This window comes from Mytilus edulis, chromosome 3 (genome assembly GCF_963676685.1).
Source record: "Mytilus edulis chromosome 3, xbMytEdul2.2, whole genome shotgun sequence".
NCBI classification, from domain to species: Eukaryota; Metazoa; Mollusca; class Bivalvia; order Mytilida; family Mytilidae; genus Mytilus; species Mytilus edulis.
This window is the reverse complement of record NC_092346.1, coordinates 96,001,245-96,024,947: the sequence shown is the minus strand read 5'-3', so window position 1 is coordinate 96,024,947 and position 23,703 is coordinate 96,001,245. Positions and strand designations below refer to the sequence as shown.

The 23,703-nt window shown below is 33.1% G+C and overlaps 2 protein-coding genes across 2 annotated transcripts in view; both read left to right on the top strand.

Annotated features, from left to right (window-relative positions):
- Positions 1-2,319: 2,319 nt before the first annotated feature.
- Positions 2,320-3,105, top strand: LOC139515519 (uncharacterized). The gene has a single exon (XM_071305096.1). It carries the CDS (start codon positions 2,320-2,322, stop codon positions 3,103-3,105), a length of 786 nt encoding a protein of 261 aa, XP_071161197.1.
- Positions 3,106-7,228: 4,123 nt separating this feature from the next.
- Positions 7,229-23,703, top strand: part of LOC139517853 (dynein axonemal heavy chain 2-like) — a 92,951-nt gene continuing 76,476 nt past the window's right edge. Inside the window, exons 1-5 of the mRNA XM_071309320.1 lie at positions 7,229-7,292; positions 12,002-12,221; positions 18,193-18,290; positions 19,448-19,796; positions 20,621-20,785. Coding sequence (XP_071165421.1) covers positions 12,032-12,221; positions 18,193-18,290; positions 19,448-19,796; positions 20,621-20,785 — 802 coding nt within the window. The 5' untranslated portion in view covers positions 7,229-7,292; positions 12,002-12,031. The remainder of the gene's footprint in view (positions 7,293-12,001; positions 12,222-18,192; positions 18,291-19,447; positions 19,797-20,620; positions 20,786-23,703) is intronic.

Below are 23,703 nucleotides of genomic sequence, written 5' to 3'. Positions count from 1 at the left end.
GTAGTCAAATAAATTAGAATTGGTAATATGCTTAATGTTTTGCTTTTGTCTAATGCACTATGCTGTTGCGAATTGCCCCCTCCCAAAATTAAAATAAAAATTACACCCTTTTTTAAAATTTTATGCAATACACTATGCTGTTGCATATTTATCCCAACCCGTAAAAAAAATATGTACCCCCCTCTCCCCATTTTCCTTCTAGTTATGGTCATAATTTCAATTCAAATTTCTGTTGGAGATGCAACCATAATTACCCCCTTTAAAAACATCTTTAATTTAAAAGATTTATAATAGAAAATTAATACATCAGCATAAATTTAATAGTAACTTCTTAAAATAAATTGACAGCTAACCACCTCAAAGAAGATACAATATTTCTTTATACATAATTTTAAAGCAGTGTAAGGGAGGTAATCCAACATATTATGTTTGGATAACTTTTGGATTACCTCCCTTGCACTGCTTTAAAATTGACTTAATTGTCCATTAACCAAGAAACCCTTGTTCCCCCCCCCCTTTTTGCCCCTAATTCTTAAACGGTTTGAGCCATAACTCCCAAGCCATTTCTAACCATCCCTTTGTGGTATATGGAAACTTGTGGTATAATTTCAGAGAGATCCATACACTTAATAAAAACACAAGTTATTGTCTTGAAACTAGAAAAATGCCTTTTTGGGTTTCTTTTTGACCCATAATTCCTAAACTGTTAAGACCATAACACCCAATATAAATCCCAACCTTCCTTTATTGGTTATAAACCTTGTGTTAAAATTTTATCGATTTCTATTGACCATCTGTCTTCGGACGATGCTGACGACGTGATACCAATATACGACCAATTTTTTTTTAATTTTTTTTGCGGTCTTATAAAAACATGCATTGTCACACGATGATCACGCTACAAAAGTGACGTCACTTGTAAATTTCTAAAATTTTGATATAGTTCAAAATCAGGTTTGTAATTATGATATTTGATGTATAATATAACAATTACAATTTTATTCATATAGAATTTTGTTAGTAATTAGATAATTAAGAGTATTATATAACTATGCCGGTATTTCTTCTAAATCAAACTGTGAAACAAATGAATCGTGAACGTATATAGTTAAATTTTTATTTTATTTATTAGACAATGTGATTCATGAACTGATATTCAATTATATATGGAAATCTTTGAGAATTTTTATCATTTTTGTGACATAAGTATATGTTTTATATAAAACTAATTATTAGAGTTTTAAGCTGAGGATTATTTATTTGGGGAAAAAAATGTATATTATTTTTAATATTTTATTTTTACGCTATTTTAATTTGTAAATATGTATTTGGTATAACAGTGTCTCGTAAGTCAGTTTTTGGCTGGATATTGGTTGTTTTATTATGGATGTATATTGTGTATGAATTATTTTATTGCAATCAATATGTGACACTTTAATAAACAATTTATTTATTTATTTATTTATTTATGTCCCAAACTAAGATATTATAGTTGAACTTGGTGATTAATTATCTTTACTTTTACATATGAATAGAAAATTTAAAAAAAATAGATTTACAAGTACAAACGATAAGACATTTAACAATATCCGATCAGAATTACAAAAACTAAACACATTAATGTTGGATAACAAGTACCCTGTCACGTCTTAAATTAAATAAAAAATACTGCATTTAAATTAAAAATATCGCATTTTTGCAACCAATACCATGCCATAGTCTTATAGTAATGCAAAATCATACTCATCAAAACAGTCACATTCGGGAATATGTCATGTTCGGTAATTAAAAGACCAGACGACGTAAATGACAAGCAACAATTTAAGATGTAGTAAAAATATCCTTAGTAAGTTTAGACAGAGACACATCGAATGGATCAACCAATTTATGACGGTGTTCATAAAATTTAAGGTGTGTCATTTTTAATCGTTCTTCTCATAGCTTTGTTGGAGCAGTGAGTAGCGAGAGAAGTTTGGCTAGCCAGGTTCATTTCGCCATTTTTTTTTATAAAATGTCCTGTAACAAGTCTGGAATAAAGCAGCTGTTATCAAATAGTTCGTTTCTGTATGTATGTTGGCGTTTGTTTTTATTGCACTTTAGTGTTCCTATTTTCCCCTTGTTTTCCTCTTATAGTTGATGAGTTTCTAACCCGGATTTGTTTTCTCTTAATCGATTTATGACTTTTGAACACCGGTATACTACTGTTGCCTTTATCTAGGATTAACATCTGTCAGTGATCGCAGAAGAACTTATCTCTTCTGACATAAATTACGTGTAAGAGGTGTAATCTATTTGTACAAGGTCAAACCTAATTACAGAATGTTGGAACTTCAATTCTATATAACTATATCGTCACTTGTATTTTTGTGTGCTGGGCTTCATGCAGCAGCTGTAGATGATGAAATGAAATTGTTGAGAGGAGAGTTGCTGGAAATGAAATTGTTGAGAGGAGAGTTGTTGGAAATGAAATTGTTGAGAGGAGAGTTGCTGAAAATTAGAAGCTCCTACAAGATTTTGGTCCGCAGGATGGATGAACTAGAAAAAACAAACGCAGTTCTTCAGAAATGTGGTTGTCAAACGGAAAATTTAGCTCAAACCTCGAATAAAAACGACGAATTCGTAAATATAGATGTTGCTGATAGCGAATATTCAAATCAATCTGTGATATCTAACCAAGTCAAAAGACTTTCTGCGTCAGATAAAGTTGGCTTTCGGGCGTATGTGAGAGAACCTATTTCTAATATTGGAGACAACCAGATAATACCATTCAGAACTGTTCAATTTGACTCAAACAGAGCATTTCATGGCGACAGTGGTGTGTTCACTTCCCCTAAAAGTGGAATGTATGCATTTTTCTGTACCATCTTAGTTTATGGAGGACAGAGATTAGAATTTGAAATTGTAAAAGACGGCCATGTTTTAGCATATGGTGGAAGCTATGGCAATAAAGCAGAGCATGACTACGGAAGCGAAACAACTTCGACATTATTACATCTAAATGCAGGAGAAAAGATGTACGTTCGAGTTCATAGCAGCGCTCATTCCTCAACTGGATATACTATTTATCCAAGTTTTTCACATTTTATGGGATTTAGTCTGGATTAAAACGAAGTGAAAACAAACTCTGATGATTTTTTCAAACGGATGAACTACGCATTTGATTATATGAAAATCGTTCTGGAAGTATTACTAAGTCCTATATAATATTCTCTGAAATTTTGTATTAATAAATTTAATATCTGTTTTATGAATCACTGTTTATTAGATTGTTTGCACATTGAAATGTTTTCCGGTGCTATTATTCAAGTAAAGCAACAGGATTTCTCTTTGTCAAATATCAACATCTTTATTTAACCCTCGAAGGACTTTAATATCTGAAACATTGTCAAGTAACGTTTCCGATCATATGATTTTGTGTTAATCCAGTGCAATATTTGCAACCAGACTTTAGGCAAGCAGCAATTGATATTTCAATCAAACCCATACTGCGTGTATATTTTATATGCAGCCACATTATAGTCGCATTTTTTGCTCTGTTCAACTCTAATCGAGAAGATACAAATTTAGTTAAGTATGTTATCTTTATCCTCTTTCGCATTCCGTTGCATGTGCTTAGGTTAACTGGTTGGATGTGCTTATTTGTTTGTGTTTGTACCAAGGATTTGGAATCCTTGAAAGTCGTTAAAGGTTATCATTTGGGACCCAGAGTCTTTCATCATTGGGTCCAATTTTCTACCAAAAAGTTGTGTTTTGGAGTTAATAAAAGTCACTTTCGGTGAAACTTATCTTTAAGCTATATATTTTAGGATAACTAAGGTATGATCGAACAAATAATATGTATACTGGTTTTTTTCTCTCAAAACAAACTAATTTTCTGGCTGATAACAAAAATACCAAGTAACCTAACAGAGGTTGGTTGTTTGGAAGAATATACTTCAGGTTATGTGTAATGCCCGCGTCACACTGTCCCGATTTTTACGCCGATGGCAACACGATAATGGAAATTTTCAAAATCGGGACTGATCGTATCCAGATCGGGCTATTCGTAGTGCCATCTTTAACCATCGTAGAATCATCGGCCACTTTTTCTAGACTTCGGGGACAACTTCGGGAAGAGTTCTAAATTTTTTAACATGTTAAAAAATCCCCGAAGGTGCGTCCGATGTTGAGGGTTCGTATTGAGTTCGTATCACCATCCTCACCATCGTAATGTCACCGGGAATGCATCTTTGCACATCGTATTGCATTCGTGTTTCCATCGTTTCCATCGGGCAGTTTTGACATTAAGATGTCTACACGAATGAATCACGATGATACCGGAAGGTCTTCCGATGGCAACACGACTTCGTGAAGACCTCGTAATCCTGTCGTGTTGCCATCGAATAAAAGTACGAAGGCGACAAGATGGAACTACGACGGCAATAAATCCAGCTAAATGTAAGTTAATTTTCGCGCTAAAATACATTTAAAGTGTCATGCGCGATATGCATTGGTCAGTCTAATACGACAGTTAAGAAATACGTTCACAAAACATGGAGCTCATATCATATGATTCTATGAGAACAAGAAAGGCGACAGCGTTGTTTCTATTAATTCAAATGGAACAAGAAGAGCAGCTATTACAGGCTCAGTATTTACTTTTACAAGTAAAATATTATTTTTTGTCAATTTTTCATATCAAGTAACATAATGAAAATCATAAACGCGCCTCGTACACCAACACTGCAGGTACATGTACATGTATATAGGGAAACCAACTTTTTCTTCATTATTCTGATTTTTTATGTATCGTCTGAGTTGTTGTCACACGAATGTTTACTCCATAACCATTTTGTTTTCTATATGTCATATTTTGCCGCATTTGTTGTTTTCCCCACATCCTTTCTTTTGTCTGATAACCATGGCCACCTTTTAAGATAGATCAGTAAACATGGGCATAATTAAGGGTGATTATTCAGACTAGTGCACACATTTTACAGTTCAAATAAGGCAATGCCGAGCGTGGCATCCCCTCGTATGTAACATATTGGGGACAAATATGGACACTATATTTGTATATGACGCATGCAGAAAATGGTAAATTGAATATGCATATTTGATACATAAACTATTTTTTTTTAAATCAACCAAAACATTCAGTAACTGGAAATACCTTTAATATTGTCTTTAGAACCAGCAGGTAAAAAAATGAGCAACCAATTTCCTGTGTATTATGCTATTTCAAAGAGAAAAAACAAGTCCATCTGCATGACCTTGACCTTTGGCCTTGAACGTAAAAAATGTCAGATCATTACAAGGAGGAACAATATACCAAATGTGGTTAAAATCTTTTGAAGCATATTGGTTTTAGAGTGTCCACAAGGGTGATATTGCCTTGAATTACAACTACCACTGTGACCTTGACCTTTGAACTTTAAAGTCAATAGCGCTTAAGATATTCTTAACGAGTAACACCATACCAAGTTTTGAGCATTTTGGTTCTAGAGTGTCCATAACAATTTTATCTACACGCAACTTACATGTAGTAGGCGAGGGGATAATAAACTAAGTTTTATAAGAATTAGACACAAAGATCGATTTCCCGCCATGCATGGCAGACTTGTACAGAAACGATATGTTGTCGAAATTCTGTTCGTATCTTTTAGACATCGTATGGCCATCGCACCATCATCGTATTCCATCGTGTAGCCATCGTAATCCATCGTGTAGCCTTCGTGATCAATCGTGTAGGCTTCGGCTGAGATATGAAGCTTAAATACCCGTCTTCGATTAACCTTCGTATGTCCATCTTTTGCTATCGTATATAATTTCGGCACCATCATATAGACTTCGTTATTCATCGTACTTACTTCGGTCACTTTTTTGGTATTTTAACGAGATCGGGACCAACTTCGTACGAACTTACAATTTTCGCATTCGGGTGTCCATCGTATATAAAAATCGGGACAGTGTGACATTGTGTCTTGTAATAAAAAAATGGAAAAAGCAGTTTACCGGGTTAATTTTTATGACGACGTTTTTTTAACGACATTGGCTACCCATGATGTTCTTGCACGATCGGCGACAGAACACAAATCGTGATAATAGTTGCTGTAGTAAAATGTCGCACAGGGCGCAGAATGATGCGATCTAGCGATCGCAGATGTTGAACCTTGAACAGTTAGGCAAGTATGGACACAACATTCGTCTTGATATTATAGCTCCAATATCCAAATTCTAAATTCATGGTTAATGTCTGTATGACCGGGTTGTTGGTCACCCCTGTCATATTAATTAGTTTCTGGGGGAAACTAGCGGTAGTTGAGATAAAGTCCAAGTCGCTGGAAAGTTTACCTATTTATTTCACATCCATATATTTCAAATATTAAAACATCACTCAATAACAACATAAAAACAAATATAAAATACAATTCAAAAGACTGATTGACATACGGAAAATGAACCAATCAAATATCTTTTTATTAAATAATATCAATTCGCGTTTTGCCGAAAGCGGGGATTACGGATTAAAAACATGCTTCGTATAAGTTTGTCAAGAATGGCTTTCGGCAGTTATCACTTAGTGTCAAATTATCTATATTCTTTATTACAAAACCTTTTATCTTAAAGACGGATATAAATCTTTGATAATTAATCTAAATGAAAGGATTATAGTTAAGTGTAAAATACAAGTAACTTTTGAATAGCGTAAAATACAATAAACTAATAAATTATTAAAACGCAATAAGGACTCGGAATAATAATAAAAAGCATAGATTAAAGAAATATACAAAATCCTAAATGTGAACTTTGAACGAACAATTGTCGGGTCATATCTGCATATCTTAACATAATGAAATCAAACAAAAAGATTGTTAAAACGGGGTCCAAAATCCAAAACCTGAATACACGGTTAGATTCACACCATATCTAAGAACCTCAAATATCAATTTTGTAGTAAAAATTAAGTTCAATTTTGGACCCGACTTTGACTTAGTTGAAAAACTTGACCAAATATAAAAAAAAGACTCAATACATGTCAAGTTAGATTCAGCAAATAATATTTTTATTGGTTGTTAAAATCAATCAAATCATAATCAAATAAAAAAAAAAAGACTATTGCACATGACCACGTGTACTTTCCTACCGTTATTCAACAGTTAATAAAATTGACAATAAGGAATTTAAACTTGATTTCATGCAGTATACTTTTGAATAAGAGTCAGTGATTCGTTAAAACAAAGGAAACACAATCATTCGATTTTTGTTTTTCACTTTCACATTCAAGTCACGACAACACTGGATAATCTAAGGTAAAATATTGCTAATTTATATAAAAATTTAATTCCCCAAATGATTAAACTTTCGTAAAAATAGATATACAGTTGTAGTGTTAATCGAATAAGTTTCAACTTATGTCAAAGAATGTTTTTTTTGTATACAAACTTCGGTCGTTAGGCACTCAAATAAATATGGCCATTCCTAGTTCCTGTCTGATGTTAACAGACATGTTTGTAATGTTCACTTCTAGTTGTTGACATTGAACCAGCCTAAGACAACATCAACCCTTGCAATTTTGTAAATGTAATTATATTAAGATTAAATTATTTACATATAAGATGCGCGATAGGTCGGGTGTAGGATTCTATGCTGTTTGCTTATTGACACATATCACACATATAGCCTTGAAAGAGACAGGTATTTGTTTCACGTACAGGTTTTCACTTTCATTAATGATTTGAAAAAAAATCATAATTCAAATTTTAGATGTAGCTCGTAGCTACACAGCTACTTTTGCATAGCACGGCCGACACTCGGCTAACCGAGAGATTGGTCGGTTAATCTATATTGAGTATACGGCTATATCGGCAGTGGGTCTGTTAATCGGGTTGGCTAAAGTCTGTTAATCAGGTGTTATCGAGAAAATCATTGAAAACTCAGAATGTTTCATTGTATAACCTTTTAAATATATGTTTATCATAAAAAATATTTATGTCTGACAAAACTATTCAATGTACTGAATCCAGTGGTGTAATTATTATTTTTCTAGCTTCTATGTACGATCTATAAAATGAAAAGGCAAATTACTCATCAGTAAATTTATACACATTTTACACACACAAAATGTACACAAAATGACACTTGGGTTCAATTTACTTGCATGCACTATTTTGAACATCGAAAAAAGACAGGCATTATGAGTGTTAACCAAATTGATATCATTTTGTGAAAAATCTACATGAAAATCTGTATTTTGGTGACATAAATCAATCTTTATTAAAAACCTGGTCTGTTAATGGGTCGGATGTATAAAACCCGGTCTGTTAATTAGTCTGTTAAGAGTTATGAATGACAATAAAAGTATAATTTTATTACTTTATGGTGTGTTCATTTGGTAGGCTCAAGACGAGCGGCTAAAATATACGGAAACAACACTTGAGCAATGGAACATAAAATATATACGGAAACAAAACATGAGCAATGGAATATAAAATATACGGAACAAAACACATGAACAATAACAATGTAGGCAATGGATATTGAAAATTGATAAAAATGGTTTCAAAAAGTGTTAAATTAAAGTAAAATTGATTTTATCCGAGAATGGTCGCATATATCATGTGGATTCTGTTTAATTGTCATGAATGACACCAATGTGTCATCTACATTGGTAACCAGTATATAAATCAGAGATTAACGTCGTAATGTAACTAAACATCAGTATATTGGGATGCCTAAATATAAAGAATAGAGAAAGAATAATGGGTAAGATAAATAAAATGTAGAGAAAAGTAACATAACCATTTAAAGAATACAGAAATAAACAACACCCCCAATCCGTACCCTCATGGTATACACGAGAATCTGGATGGAGATACAGAATACAAAATAAAAGATAAGGACAGTAGAGAGTGATGCATTGCTAAAAAAGAGAAGAAAACAAATTGTTTAAGAATAAAGACATGAAACCCCCCTGGGTGTTGAAACAGTAACGGATTGCGATGTACTCATATTGGTGACAAATGCTTGACGTTTACATGTGGACACCTGCAGTTCTCCTCTGCACATATGTAGAAAAGGAACTAAACGGAATAAAATGAATTAAATTTTAATACAACCAAATGTAGCTGCATTCGCTCCTTTCCATTTATTTCTTTAGAATGATTTGTAAACAACAGATGATTAAGTAATACAAGAAAAAAAACAAATGGATGATGCTGAGGAATTAGGATTAAGGTGGTACCGAACACGTTTACTAAAATCAATGTGGTTCGTTTAATTTGGATAAAATTTTGACAAAGTATTTAATTTGAACCTTTAACAGATATATAAAAATTTCAAAAAATTTGAACCAACCGTTTTGTCAGAAAAATTTAAAACTGGTTATATAGCAGTTTGACAAACACCAATTTTGATCTTCGAGAAGCTTATTATTCCCTTTACAACACAACGTAATTAAAACGTATCACTGACTTTACAGAGTTATCTCCCTGTAATGTTGGGTACCACCTAAACGTCCAGTGACAAATGTCATGTGCATATGAAAACGACAACACGTTATATATGTACCCTGTGTTGTATTAGAAAGACACGTTCAATCGGATTTGAGAACATGCTACTTTGAGCAGACACAAAAATTAAGGCTGATTGAAATCGTTAATAATAAATTCATGCATATTCCAGCGACCAACCCAGATCACGCTATATTGAAGTGACACACTCTTGAGTAAAATGCAAAGAAAGTCAAAATAAAAATGCTTTTACTGGAAGGATAGTGTTGCATCGTATTATTATTTTTTGTCGAGCCTTCGACTTTAGTCGAAAAAGCGAGACTAAGCGATCCTACATTCCGTCGTCGTCGGTGTCGTCGTCGTCGGCGGCGTCCACAAATATTCACATTGTGGTTAAAGTTTTTGAAATTTTAATAACTTTCTTGAACTTCACTGGATTTCTAACATCTTTGGACAGAAGCTTGTTTATGATCATAATTAGATAGTATTAAGAAGTAAATTTTGTAAAAATAAAATTCCATTTTTTCCGTATTTTACTTATAAATCATGGACTTAGTTTGTTCTGCGGGGAAACATTACATTCACTCTGTGGTTAAAGTTTTTAAAGTTTTAATAACTTTCTTAAACTATCCTTAGTTTGTACCAAACATGGACAGAAGTTTGTTTATGATCATAAGATAGTATCGAGAAGTAAATCCATTTTTTTCCGTATTTTACTTTTGAATGGAATTAGTTTTTCTGCGGGGAAACATTACATTCACTCTGTGGTTAAAGTTTTTAAAAAATTATTAACTTTCTTAAACTATCCTGGGTTTGTACCAAACTTGGACAGAAGCTTATTTATGATCATAAGATAGTATCCAGAAGTAAATACTGTAAAAAGATAACTCCATTTATTCTGTATTTTACTTTTAAATGGACTTAGATTTTCTTCCAGTTAACATTACATACAGTCTGCAGTTAAAGTTTTCAAAACATTTATTAGATTCATTCACTATCCTAAATTTTTACTAAACTTGGACAGAAGCTTCTTACAATCATAAGATAGTATCAAGAGGAATATTTTTTATTGATTTTTTCCCTCATTTTTGTTGAGCCTGCGATTTACAGCAAAAGTAGGCGAGACACTGGGTTCCGCGGAACCCTTACAATATTTTTTTTTACTCAAGAACATCTCATTTTTAACATTTTCAATGGGAAAATATAAAGGTAGCACAACTATTTTCGTGGCTAAATAACTCTTAACTGACACAATTTCAATTGTCCAACCCATTAACAGACTTTATTCACATAATATTCACTAAAACGTGGTATTACCCACGTTATATTACAATTATGAAATATTTACTAATGTCAATTTATATTTAAGAACCAAAGTAGTATTTTGTGTCTTTTAATTGATATCTAAAATTGTTTGTTTCGCCTTTTATTAAAAAATTGCTATGCATGTAATCATAAATACTACATACTTGCGCGACGCCTTTTACTTTTACTGAAAACTGCGCAGACTATGAAATGTTTTTAAAGGTGGAAAATGTTCTTTGATAGATATCATTTTGTCAGACACTTTTCTTTTTTTGATTGAATTCTTATAATATTCCAAAAATCTGTATATTTGATCGAGTTTAACATTAAATTGTGCGTTTTACTCTTAACAGACGTATAGCCAACCCGATTAACAGACCCACTGCCGATATAGCCACATACTCAATATAGATTAACCGACCAATCTCTCGGTTAGCCGAGTGTCGGCCGTGCATAGGTACTATGTCTGTACCAAAAATCTGTAGTACTGGAAATCTACTTCTAATATTCAGTACTATTTTGTTACTCTAAAATTATTGTAATATTGAGGTACCTGTATTTTACAGTATTTGATTTGTACTTGAAAATTTAAGTACTACATATTTTTGGTTACAACGTTACATTTTCAGCATTTTAATAGTATGTCTATTTCAAATCTCTTAAAATTATGATTTTCAAACATGGAATATTGTGATCGCTTTTGGTATTATTTCTGTACCAAAATTTTAAGTACAAATCAAGTACTGTAAAATACAGGTACGTAAACAGTACAATAATTTTAAAGTAAAGAAATAGTACTTAATATCAAAAGTAAATTTTCAGTACTGCAGATTTTAAGTACAAAAATAGTACCTTTGCAAAATTGGCTGTGTAGTGGTCATCTACCCAAATGAATTGATTTTTATCTGAAAGGCAATACATAGGATAGAAATTTGTTTTTGGTAAAAACGTCCTTCTCTTACACTACCTTGATAAATACATTAAATTCGCTCAAAATTATCAAAATACAGTGCTGAGCTTTAGAGATTTCTATTTTGGATTGTATGTTGAAAAAAATATTCAATATGTTGTTATAATCAAAGTGAACACACACATGATGCTGTTTAATTGTTTATTCTATAGTAAAGATTAAAAGATTTTTTGAAAATTGGTCACATGCAGTGAATATATTAAGGGGACACTGGTCCTATCTCTTTCATTCGCAGAATTTATCCTGGTCAAGGAAAGAAAAAGGTATGGAAGAAGAAAGTGCAGAAACAAAAGAAAAAGGAGTGACGAGTAAGGCTTCATCTAGATCAGGGTCACGGAGAAGTTCTAAAGCTGGACTTTCTAGCTCAAAAAGAAGTTCACCAAAAACAAAGAAGAGAACTATATCACCTAAAACCAAGTCGTCCAAAGGTGTTGTAAATGAGCCGGATACTCCAGGTAAATAAAAGCTTTGACAAATGAAGGTTTGATTAAGATTGTACTTCGTCATGTATCACCTCTAATATTTGAAGCCATATAATTCTAACATTAAAATACCTTTAAAGTACGAGCATGCTCTTATAGATACGGAGTATTTTAAGATTCGGCATTTCCCCCTTTAAAATGATTGGCGGATTGATTGTTGTTTGCTTAACGTCCAGTGGCAAATACTTCATGAATATTCAAGAGGAGAGGAGAACAAATTAATAAATGCAATAGGTAGGTCCTGTAATAGAGGCCGTTTGTAATGAATGTTTGGGAATTCTGGACTGCCACGGAAAAATTAGGGTATATTGAATAGGGACAGAAATTAAACAAGCCATCTTCGAGTTTTTGTAAAGGTTCTTAACTTGTAAAGAGAGGGGCACTCACTTTGTACGAGACATTGGATTTAACGTACCCAAATCTGACCGAACGACTTTCATACGAAGATAAGATACCACAGTAGACGAGTAGAAATTTTTATTTGACCCTTTAATAAAAGGCATCATTTGCATGTTTTAAATACAATTCTGTTTATTTTATTTCTGATGAGGGCTCTCCTCCGCCCCTTTTTATATCTCAAGTTACTTTTCTATTTATTCAACATAGGTTTTTTTTAACAAGTTTGCACATATTTCTGAATAACATTGGCTTTGACAAACTATAGAGAAGTCAATGGTCTGTTTTATTAGTAGCTCAATCTAATACTAGTAATTAAACCTCTAAACCATATTTTTTCCCCCTACAGTTTTCAAATAAATTGTACAAATTAAAACAAGATGAAAAGCTGGTCAAATTTGTACAATTTATATAGAATTTACTATACACAAAACCTTTTTTTTCTGCCCGGAAAGTCAGTCTCAGAACTTAGACACCAAAAGGCCATACTAGTTAATCAGATCATACAGTAGAGGCTGGCTTATATATTATTTGATTTCGAAATCACGAATTCGAAAAAATGTTATCACGGTTTATCATCGTTATCGGAACCGGATTATCAGATTTTTGTAACTCTAGATCATGGATTAAAATAATGATCCTAGATTGCTTCCAATCCTTAAAAAAAAAACAAATTCAATTCGTCATCGCGAAATTTTTATTATTTTTAAATCGTGCTCTCAGATTTAAATTTTTTATCGCAAATATTATAATTCATATAATTTCGCAATAACTTTTGCATTTCAAATACTATACGGTTCGTTTTTCCTCAAGTCTGCACTATTTGTCATAATTTGTTTCTAGAAATTACGAATCATGAATAAATTCATGGGATTTACACTGACCCCGTACAACAAATTAAACCGTATTTATATGTTTCGATCCGTCAGCCGTTTGATCATCAGTCCTGTTCTTTTCACGACAACTCATCAAACCATAGAACAGAATTTTAGGAATTTTTAAAGATAATTAGAACATAAAATGTAAATATTCATATTCACAAGATTTTTATCAGTTGGCTTTTGCAGGAGTTATGAGTATCTATATTGGTATCTGCCATATCTGGTATATTGTTGTTACTAAAAACCTGAAAGGATATGTTTTAAGTAGCCCTATAATATATGCCTTCGCATTATATATTCACTATTCTACGTTTTCATGCTGATATTTTCATTTTTTTATTTTTTGTCTAATGCGGGTTGCACCGTGATTGATATTTTATTTTTATCAGAACAGTAAATAGAAATAGTAAATAATGCCCCCGAAGTCACATGTTATAGGACTAATGTTTTAAGGAACAATAGATATAGGAAGATGTGGTGTGAGTGCCAATGAGACAACTCTCCATACAAATAACAATTTAAAAAGTAAACCATTATAGGTTAAAGTACGGCCTTCAACACGGAGCCTTGGCTCACACCGAACAACAAGCTATAAAGGGCCCCAAAATTACTAGTGTAAAACCATTCAAACGGGAAAACCAACGGTCTAATCTATATAAACAAAACGAGAAACGAGAAACACGTATATATTACATAAACAAACGACAAATGTCCACATTTAAACGAAAAAATTTCTTACTTGGAAGATCTTTATCAAATTTATAGTTTTTGTAGCGACCCTTGTAAATAACGACCACCACCAAGGAACAGAAGAAAAACCATACAAATCAGTACATGCATGGAGGTTCACAGATACCACCCGCATATCAAAATCCGCACACCATGCAGGTTCACAGATACCACCCCGCATATCAAAATCACACCATGCAGAAATGCACCTTATGTGTTCTTCTCCTAATTTAAGTGTTTTTGTTGCTATCCAAAATCAAAGTTGTGGAACATATTTTATCAGAATCATTTGGTAATCCATGATTTTCTAAATATTGTTAAATATTTCACAGTGGTATCTTACCAACTAACTAGCTTTGTTTTAACTTGTTTATTTACTTTTGATCTTAGATATTATTCCTAATAATTTTATTAGATATGTGTTTGCATTCAGGTATCGCAGATCAAATTTATTCGTTCATAGTGTGTTAATTTAAGTTTTTTTTTATTGAGTTAAGCCTTCCAATTGATATTTTGTCGTCTGTTTTTCATATGGGAGAATGGTTTTACACTAGTAATTTTGGGGCCCTTTATAGCTTGTTGTTCGGTGTGAGCCAAGGCTCTGTGTTGAAGGTCGTACCTTGACCTATAATGGTTTACTTTTATAAATTGTTATTTGGATGAAGAGTGTCTCATTGGCACTCATACCACATCTTCCTATATCTAATCAGTGTTTCTTCCATTATAGTCTTAAACATTAAAACGAAATATTACATAAGAACACTGCTAATTTTGTTGTGCTTGCTATATGTTGGTCGTCACTGTGACTGTGCATTACAGTTCAACATAGGGTAAAAGGGGGAGCTCTTTTTGTCAGAAAAGAACGTGACAACGCACTCATCCACACTGATCTGTGTCCTCACTTGTATAATCCTAAAATGAACTTTTTTTCTTCGATTGAATAAGTAATAACGAATCTGTTGAATGTAATCAAATATTTATTTAATTCGTAATCACGCATCTTATACCAGATATCCTAATTATATATGACTTCATATATCTAAATGAGTCCCCTTAAAATAAAACATCCGGAAAATCTGTTCCGTTTCGTTCACGGTCCTAAATTATGTTGGAGCTCTGAAAAAAGTAAAAAAGTTGTCATCCTTACAAATGTATGTTATGTACAGTATGATCTGACAGATTAGTTGGTAAATCAAGGTTCATCATAACAAATGGACAAAAATAGTTGTATTTACATCTCAAAAACTTGAATGCTCATCTTAAAAACTGCTCTGAGGTGCTGAGTGCAGTTGAAAAAGTTTTAAGGCCGACATCGAGCATCATAACAAATGGACAAAAATAGATGTATTCACACTTAAAAAACTACTCTGAGTACAGACTAAGGGAGCTACCATTTGATTTTTATGGGGGGGCTAGGATGAAAAATATTGTCCTGCATTTTTTTTTTAGTTGTAATCTCTATCCTGCCTTTTTATTTTTCACTCTATTCGGTCCTGCCTTTTTTTTTATTTGTTTGTCCTGACTTTTTTTCATAAATTGTCATCCTGACTTTTTTTTTGGCAAAGTGTCTCATCCTGCCTTTTTTTTTTACTCAGAACTCCTGTCCTGCCTATTTTTTTCAAATTTCATCCTAGCCCCCCCATAAAAATCAAATGGTAGCTCCCTAACCTGTGCAGTTGGATAAAATGTAAGGCCTGGCATCCACTAGATATTTAAAAGTTAAATACATTTTTTGTGTTTTAGAAAGATAGTCTTTTTTGGATTTTCAATTTGATGGGCATTTTTTTTCTGTTTCTGTAGAAGAATGATCTAGGTGTTAAAATAAACAAACAACCGAATTGCATTTGATATTGTCCACTCAGCTACACCCTTTAACCCACCTAAAGTTGGTCTGAGAACAGTTATTTCGTAACTGCATTTCTTTCTTTAAATTAGATTAAGACAATAAATGAAAATAAAAAAATGCTTTCTCAATTAAATTTTTACAGTGTGCTGTACTACTTTTGGGACAATTATATCAAAATTAAAGAAATCTTCATCGCCTCTAACTCAAAAGACGGACAATTTTATGTTAAGGGGGTCCTTAAATCTTTTGACAGCTTCTATATTATGTGCTAATTTTTAACCTTTTTCAGCTGGACCAAATCATTACTTTACTTTAAAATTCATCACCCAAATTTTTTTAAGTGTAAATTCATCCCCTATTTGCTATTTAAGACATAAAACATGAAGAAAAAAATTTGGAAGAGGTATTAAAAAAATTAAAGTAAGGCACTTTAATTTCCACACTATATTTGGGGACAACAAAAATCAAGGGACGATAACTGTGTACCCAGACCAGTTGATATCTTCATTGTATTGCCAATGAAGGACAATCTACACAATATAGTGAACTTGTTACGAATTCTGGTTGTGATTGCCTACTACCAGAAAGTTATCCTGCCCTTAAACATTGATTAATACAATGCAATAAAACATACAAACACAAAAACTCGCCTGATTGGCTCATCCTCAAAATATAAATATATATGGGTGATGTTTAAACCTGGGAGACAGTCATGATTAGTTGGACTATTAAAGTGGATTTATTAAAAACCTTTGAATATGCCATATACACCCTGATATTAATATAGTACAGTGCTATAGGTGTCAGACCTCCAATTAAAAATCCCTATCTGTTCAACCAAATTTTGCAATTTTCACAGCTTTCTAAATATTTTACCTTAAGTTTAACTTAAAGGAAACCAGGTATATCCTGAATTGTACATGTATCACCTTTCTACATGCTAATTTTCAACCAATGTTTAAAGTCTTGTAAGAAATTTCTGATCTTGAAAACACAGGTACTACCAAAATAACTCATGGTTTTCTGGAAATCTTAAATTAGTGCACTACAATGTATGTAGCGCATTAATCCTGAATTTTTAATACAAACTCAATAGACAAGTGAATTTTGACTCAAAATGGTCTAAATATATCTCCCTTTCACCATAAGTTTCATTTCTGCAAATTTGTTGGTTAGTTCAAGGAAACAATGACATCAAATGCACTATTTTTTGTCCGAGTAGACCTACTTTCACATATGTTCTAAATTAGAGGGGGTAATTGGTGGTCTGACACCTAAACTAAAGTTATCTCAGATATATACTATGGTAAGAAGAAATTCTAGCAGACACTTGTTGTTTTCTTTTCATTTCGAAATTGGTTCTTCTTCAACTATTGAGTTATATTTGATTGCTTAATTTGATAAGGATCCTTTTTGCTTTCATAGAAAAGAAAATTTAAAAAAATGTCATTACTTCATCCAATGACAATGTGAGATTGGTGAGAGGTGGAAACACTAATTTTAAATCAAATATCAGAATTCATATTCACTCACTCACAGTACATTATAGACTTACATGTATACAATAACTATTTTCCTTTTCAAATTTACACATGCTCATCCGCTTTTTATTGGATTCAACCACTGCAACCAATAGAAATCATTATCTTATGGATCCCTGTTTTAGTGTTTATGTGTTACATGTAGTAAGTCTTTTATCTAAATAACTTTTAAAATAAAATCAATCCTGATTTTTAAGCAGACTAAGCATTTACTCTTTGTTTATATAGTTCTAACAATAAAATTGATTTTTTTTAATAGATGAAAAACCACACTCATTTTATAAGCCTTACAAAGTAAGGTCTTCCATAGTCATTGCCATCCATTGTTCTGCATACATGTGTCTTATTAAAACCAGACAGGAACATATATATTGGTGGTTATAGATAAACTGCCAATTTAATTTTTGCTTAATCATGTTAATAGATGGAATAGCCGTTACAGTTAAAATAGCCAACTTATTACCCTAATTACCATGATAACAGTGCCCTGTGGTGTAGCTATTATTGGTATTACATGTTTTTAGATCTGACATTTTTATGATATTTTATAGAGGAAATCAGCACTCCGGAGGGGGCGGATGGGGGAATTCCAGAGATACAGCCACCTATTGTGGCCAAAAAAGTACAAACACCACAGAAGCCATCAGTGGTAAGATAATGTGAGGTATAAAATGGAAACAAATGGAGAATAGCAAAATTTAAAATATATATATTCAAAGATACAAATGGAAAACAATGTTGTTTTTTTTAGAGCATTGTCATTTTAGATAGGAATAAAAATAGACTTGTTGAAACATCAACAAATTAGCAATCCATCAATTAAAGTTATCAAAAAATAAAAAGGACCCCACATATTCTTCATCTACAATAGCCTAAAAATAAAATTGTAGTAATAAAATGTTTAGTTTACTCCACAGTTTATTTCAACAGGGGAACTATGTCTTTAAAGTAGGGATGTCAACTCGGTGAAGATTTAGTAATCAATTACTCGTTCGATTTACCGAGCGATACTCAAATACTCGCTCGGTGAAACTTTACAAAATGGAAACACGAAATTATACTATTTAATGTGTTGTAGGTCGTTGTCCTATAATTGTAAAACCCTCAACATTAATACCTAGGACTAGATAAAAGTCAAATGATTTTTTTACCATAATTGAATAATTTTAGATCATTTACTATGTGTACTAATTATGTAAACTGGTCAAGTTATCAGTTAAGATCTATTGAAAAATTATTACTCAAGCAGCATTTGGAAACCGTAAAACAACACATTTAATGATCAACAAAGAGGTGATAATTATAACTTACTAATGCCATTAATCATTTTTTTATGGTTGATACAGGGTGCAACTTCGAACGTACTGATTTCTCAAATTTGTTAGGTAACTAATAGTCCTGCTGATGAAAAGATATGATCTGATGGTACAGAGGTGAGGGAGTGACTTAGATTAGCTAAAAGTGTCAGCTTGGGAAAATGCTCTTGTTCATATATCCTACATTGTGTACATATACCTTTTTGAGGAATTCTAAATAGCAGAAAACGCAAACATTTAAATAGTATTCTTTTTTTTAAATTTTGAATAATATATAATGTCCTGGGAGGTGCTCTCAATAACAATATTGTTAGTTTAACTTAAGAAAGCAACAACATTCTAACAGGAAACCTATTAGTCGAGTATCATTTTGGTAATCGATACTCGATGCTACCGAGCGATACTTGAATACTCAAGTACTTGTTGACATCGATCCCTACTTTAAAGCGATGTTTTTTTTTGTTATCTAAGTAATTGTTTATTTATATAGGTACACATGTTAAAGGAGAGAATTATGGTTACAAACTTAAAGACCTCTATGTGGGAAGAATCCCACAATTACGCATTGGAGAAGTTTCTAGAAGACCCTGGATTACAGCTGATGATAGCTTATATGGACCAGTACAGAGGATTTGTTATAGAATTTACCATACCAGGATATCCAATAGAACAAATGACATACTTTATTAAATGTCAATTTACTACAAAGTTAACGGCAGATAATTTCCACAAGATATTTCGGTATGGGTCCCTTCAAGGACAACACTTACAGAGTTTGTTAAGACTGATGGATGGATTCTTTGCACCGGCTTTCTTTGAGAATACTTCATGGCCAGATAGTATCCTTTAAAATACATTATTTTTATTACTGTAAATTCAGAAATTATTGTGATATCGTGAGAAATTCTGTTTAATTCATATAAAAGCAATTACAATGCAAGTTAAATTATTGTGATTATTACCCGGTCGCATTCTTGGCAATAATAAAAACATCGCAATAATTTCTGAATTTATATTACCTAGAAATTTGTTTTCACTCAGTGGAATCTCATAGAATCTGTAAATTAAAAAAGTTTTTCAGGAAACATGTAAGCCCCAATAAGTATTCAGGTAATATCTATGATCCCCAAACATTTGTCAGAAAACTTATGTAAACCCAGATAAGATTTCAGAAAACATGTGTTAGCTTCTTTAAGTTTTCAGGAATTACATGTAAGCCTTTATAAGTTTCAAGGAAATATATAAAATCCCCTATTAATTTTCAGGAAACCTATGTGAGCTCAAACAAGTTTCATGTAAAACATGTAAGCCCCAATAAATTTCAGGAAGCATATGTAAGCCCTATACGTTTTCAGGAATCAAATTTAAGCCCCTGTAAGTTTTCAGGAAACATATTTGTAAGCTTCAGTGAGTTTTTAGTAACATATACAAGCCCCAATAAGTTGCAGATAACTGGAAGCCCTTTTAAATTTCCAGGACTAAAATGAAATGAAAGCCCCTTTAATTTTACAGGAAACATATGTAGGCCAGAATTTTTTTTCAGGAAACATATGAAAGCCGCTGTTATTTAAAAAAAACAACACATGTATGTCCTAATAAGTTGTCATGAAATGACATCCTTGTTACAATTGATATTTTGTATATATTCTTTAACCATGTTAAGGTATACAGAATGAATTTGCCTCACACTTACATAGGTTCCTAGCCAAGTTAACAGATACAAGATGGAGATTAGCTGATAAAACTGTTCTGTATGTACCAATGGAGGGCCTTAAAACATCTCCAGAGGAGGCAGCTAGAAAGAAGGAATATATACAGAGATTGGAAGGTATTTATAAACTGAGGGCCTTAAAACATCTGTGGAGGAGGCAGCTAGAAAGAAGGAATATATACAGAGATTGGAAGGTATTTATAAACTGAGGGCCTTAAAACATCTCCAGAGGAGGCAGCTAGAAAGAAGGAATACATGTATATACAGAGATTGGAAGGTATTTATAAACTGAGGGCCTAAAAGCATCTCCAGAGGAGGCAGCTAGAAAGACAGAATACATTGTATATACAGAGGTTGGAAGGTATTTATAAACTGAGGGCCTTAAAACATCTCCAGAGGAGGCAGCTAGAAAGAAGGAATATATACAGAGATTGGAAGGTATTTATAAACTGAGGGCCTTAAAACATCTCCAGAGGAGGCAGCTAGAAAGAAGGAATATATACAGAGATTGGAAGGTATTTATAAACTGAGGGCCTTAAAACATCTGTGGAGGAGGCAGCTAGAAAGAAGGAATATATACAGAGATTGGAAGGTATTTATAAACTGAGGGCCTTAAAACATCTCCAGAGGAGACAGCTAGAAAGAAGGAATACATGTATATACAGAGATTGGAAGGTATTTATAAACTGAGGGCCTAAAAGCATCTCCAGAGGAGGCAGCTAGAAAGACAGAATACATTGTATATACAGAGGTTGGAAGGTATTTATAAACTGAGGGCCTTAAAACATCTGTGGAGGAGGCAGCTAGAAAGAAGGAATATATACAGAGATTGGAAGGTATTTATAAACTGAGGGCCTTAAAACATCTCCAGAGGAGGCAGCTAGAAAGAAGGAATATATACAGAGATTGGAAGGTATTTATAAACTGAGGGCCTTAAAACATCTCCAGAGGAGGCAGCTAGAAAGAAGGAATACATGTATATACAGAGATTGGAAGGTATTTATAAACTGAGGGCCTTAAAACATCTCCAGAGGAGGCAGCTAGAAAGAAGGAATATATACAGAGATTGGAAGGTATTTATAAACTGAGGGCCTTAAAACATCTCCAGAGGAGACAGCTAGAAAGAAGGAATACATGTATATACAGAGATTGGAAGGTATTTATAAACTGAGGGCCTTAAAACATCTCCAGAGGAGGCAGCTAGAAAGAAGGAATATATACAGAGATTGGAAGGTATTTATAAACTGAGGGCCTTAAAACATCTCCAGAGGAGACAGCTAGAAAGAAGGAATACATGTATATACAGAGATTGGAAGGTATTTATAAACTGAGGGCCTTAAAACATCTGTGGAGGAGGCAGCTAGAAAGAAGGAATATATACAGAGATTGGAAGGTATTTATAAACTGATGGCCTTAAAACATCTCCAGAGGAGGCAGCTAGAAAGAAGGAATATATACAGAGATTGGAAGGTATTTATAAACTGAGGGCCTTAAAACATCTCCAGAGGAGGCAGCTAGAAAGAAGGAATACATGTATATACAGAGATTGGAAGGTATTTATAAACTGAGGGCCTTAAAACATCTGTGGAGGAGGCAGCTAGAAAGAAGGAATATATACAGAGATTGGAAGGTATTTATAAACTGAGGGCCTTAAAACATCTGTGGAGGAGGCAGCTAGAAAGAAGGAATATATACAGAGATTGGAAGGTATTTATAAACTGAGGGCCTTAAAACATCTCCAGAGGAGGCAGCTAGAAAGACAGAATATATACAGAGATTGGAAGGTATTTATAAACTGAGGGCCTTAAAACATCTCCAGAGGAGGCAGCTAGAAAGAAGGAATACATTTATGTATATACAGAGATTGGAAGGTATTTATAAACTGAGGGCCTTAAAACATCTCCAGAGGAGGCAGCTAGAAAGAAGGAATATATACAGAGATTGGAAGGTATTTATAAACTGAGGGCCTTAAAACATCTCCAGAGGATACAGCTAGAGAGAAGGAATATATACAGAGATTGGAAGGTATTTATAAACTGAGGGCCTTAAAACATCTGTGGAGGAGGCAGCTAGAAAGAAGGAATATATACAGAGATTGGAAGGTATTTATAAACTGAGGGCCTTAAAACATCTCCAGAGGAGACAGCTAGAAAGAAGGAATACATGTATATACAGAGATTGGAAGGTATTTATAAACTGAGGGCCTTAAAACATCTGTGGAGGAGGCAGCTAGAAAGAAGGAATATATACAGAGATTGGAAGGTATTTATAAACTGAGGGCCTTAAAACATCTCCAGAGGAGGCAGCTAGAAAGACAGAATATATACAGAGATTGGAAGGTATTTATAAACTGAGGGCCTTAAAACATCTGTGGAGGAGGCAGCTAGAAAGAAGGAATATATACAGAGATTGGAAGGTATTTATAAACTGAGGGCCTTAAAACATCTCCAGAGGAGGCAGCTAGAAAGACAGAATATATACAGAGATTGGAAGGTATTTATAAACTGAGGGCCTTAAAACATCTCCAGAGGAGGCAGCTAGAAAGACAGAATATATACAGAGATTGGAAGGTATTTATAAACTGAGGGCCTTAAAACATCTGTGGAGGAGGCAGCTAGAAAGAAGGAATATATACAGAGATTGGAAGGTATTTATAAACTGAGGGCCTTAAAACATCTGTGGAGGAGGCAGCTAGAAAGAAGGAATATATACAGAGATTGGAAGGTATTTATAAACTGAGGGCCTTAAAACATCTCCAGAGGAGGCAGCTAGAAAGAAGGAATACATTTATGTATATACAGAGATTGGAAGGTATTTATAAACTGAGGGCCTTAAAACATCTCCAGAGGAGGCAGCTAGAAAGAAGGAATATATACAGAGATTGGAAGGTATTTATAAACTGAGGGCCTTAAAACATCTGTGGAGGAGGCAGCTAGAAAGAAGGAATATATACAGAGATTGGAAGGTATTTAGGAAAAGGTTTGATATTTATTTAAAAGGGAGGGAATTAAGAAACATTATAAAAAGAATATATA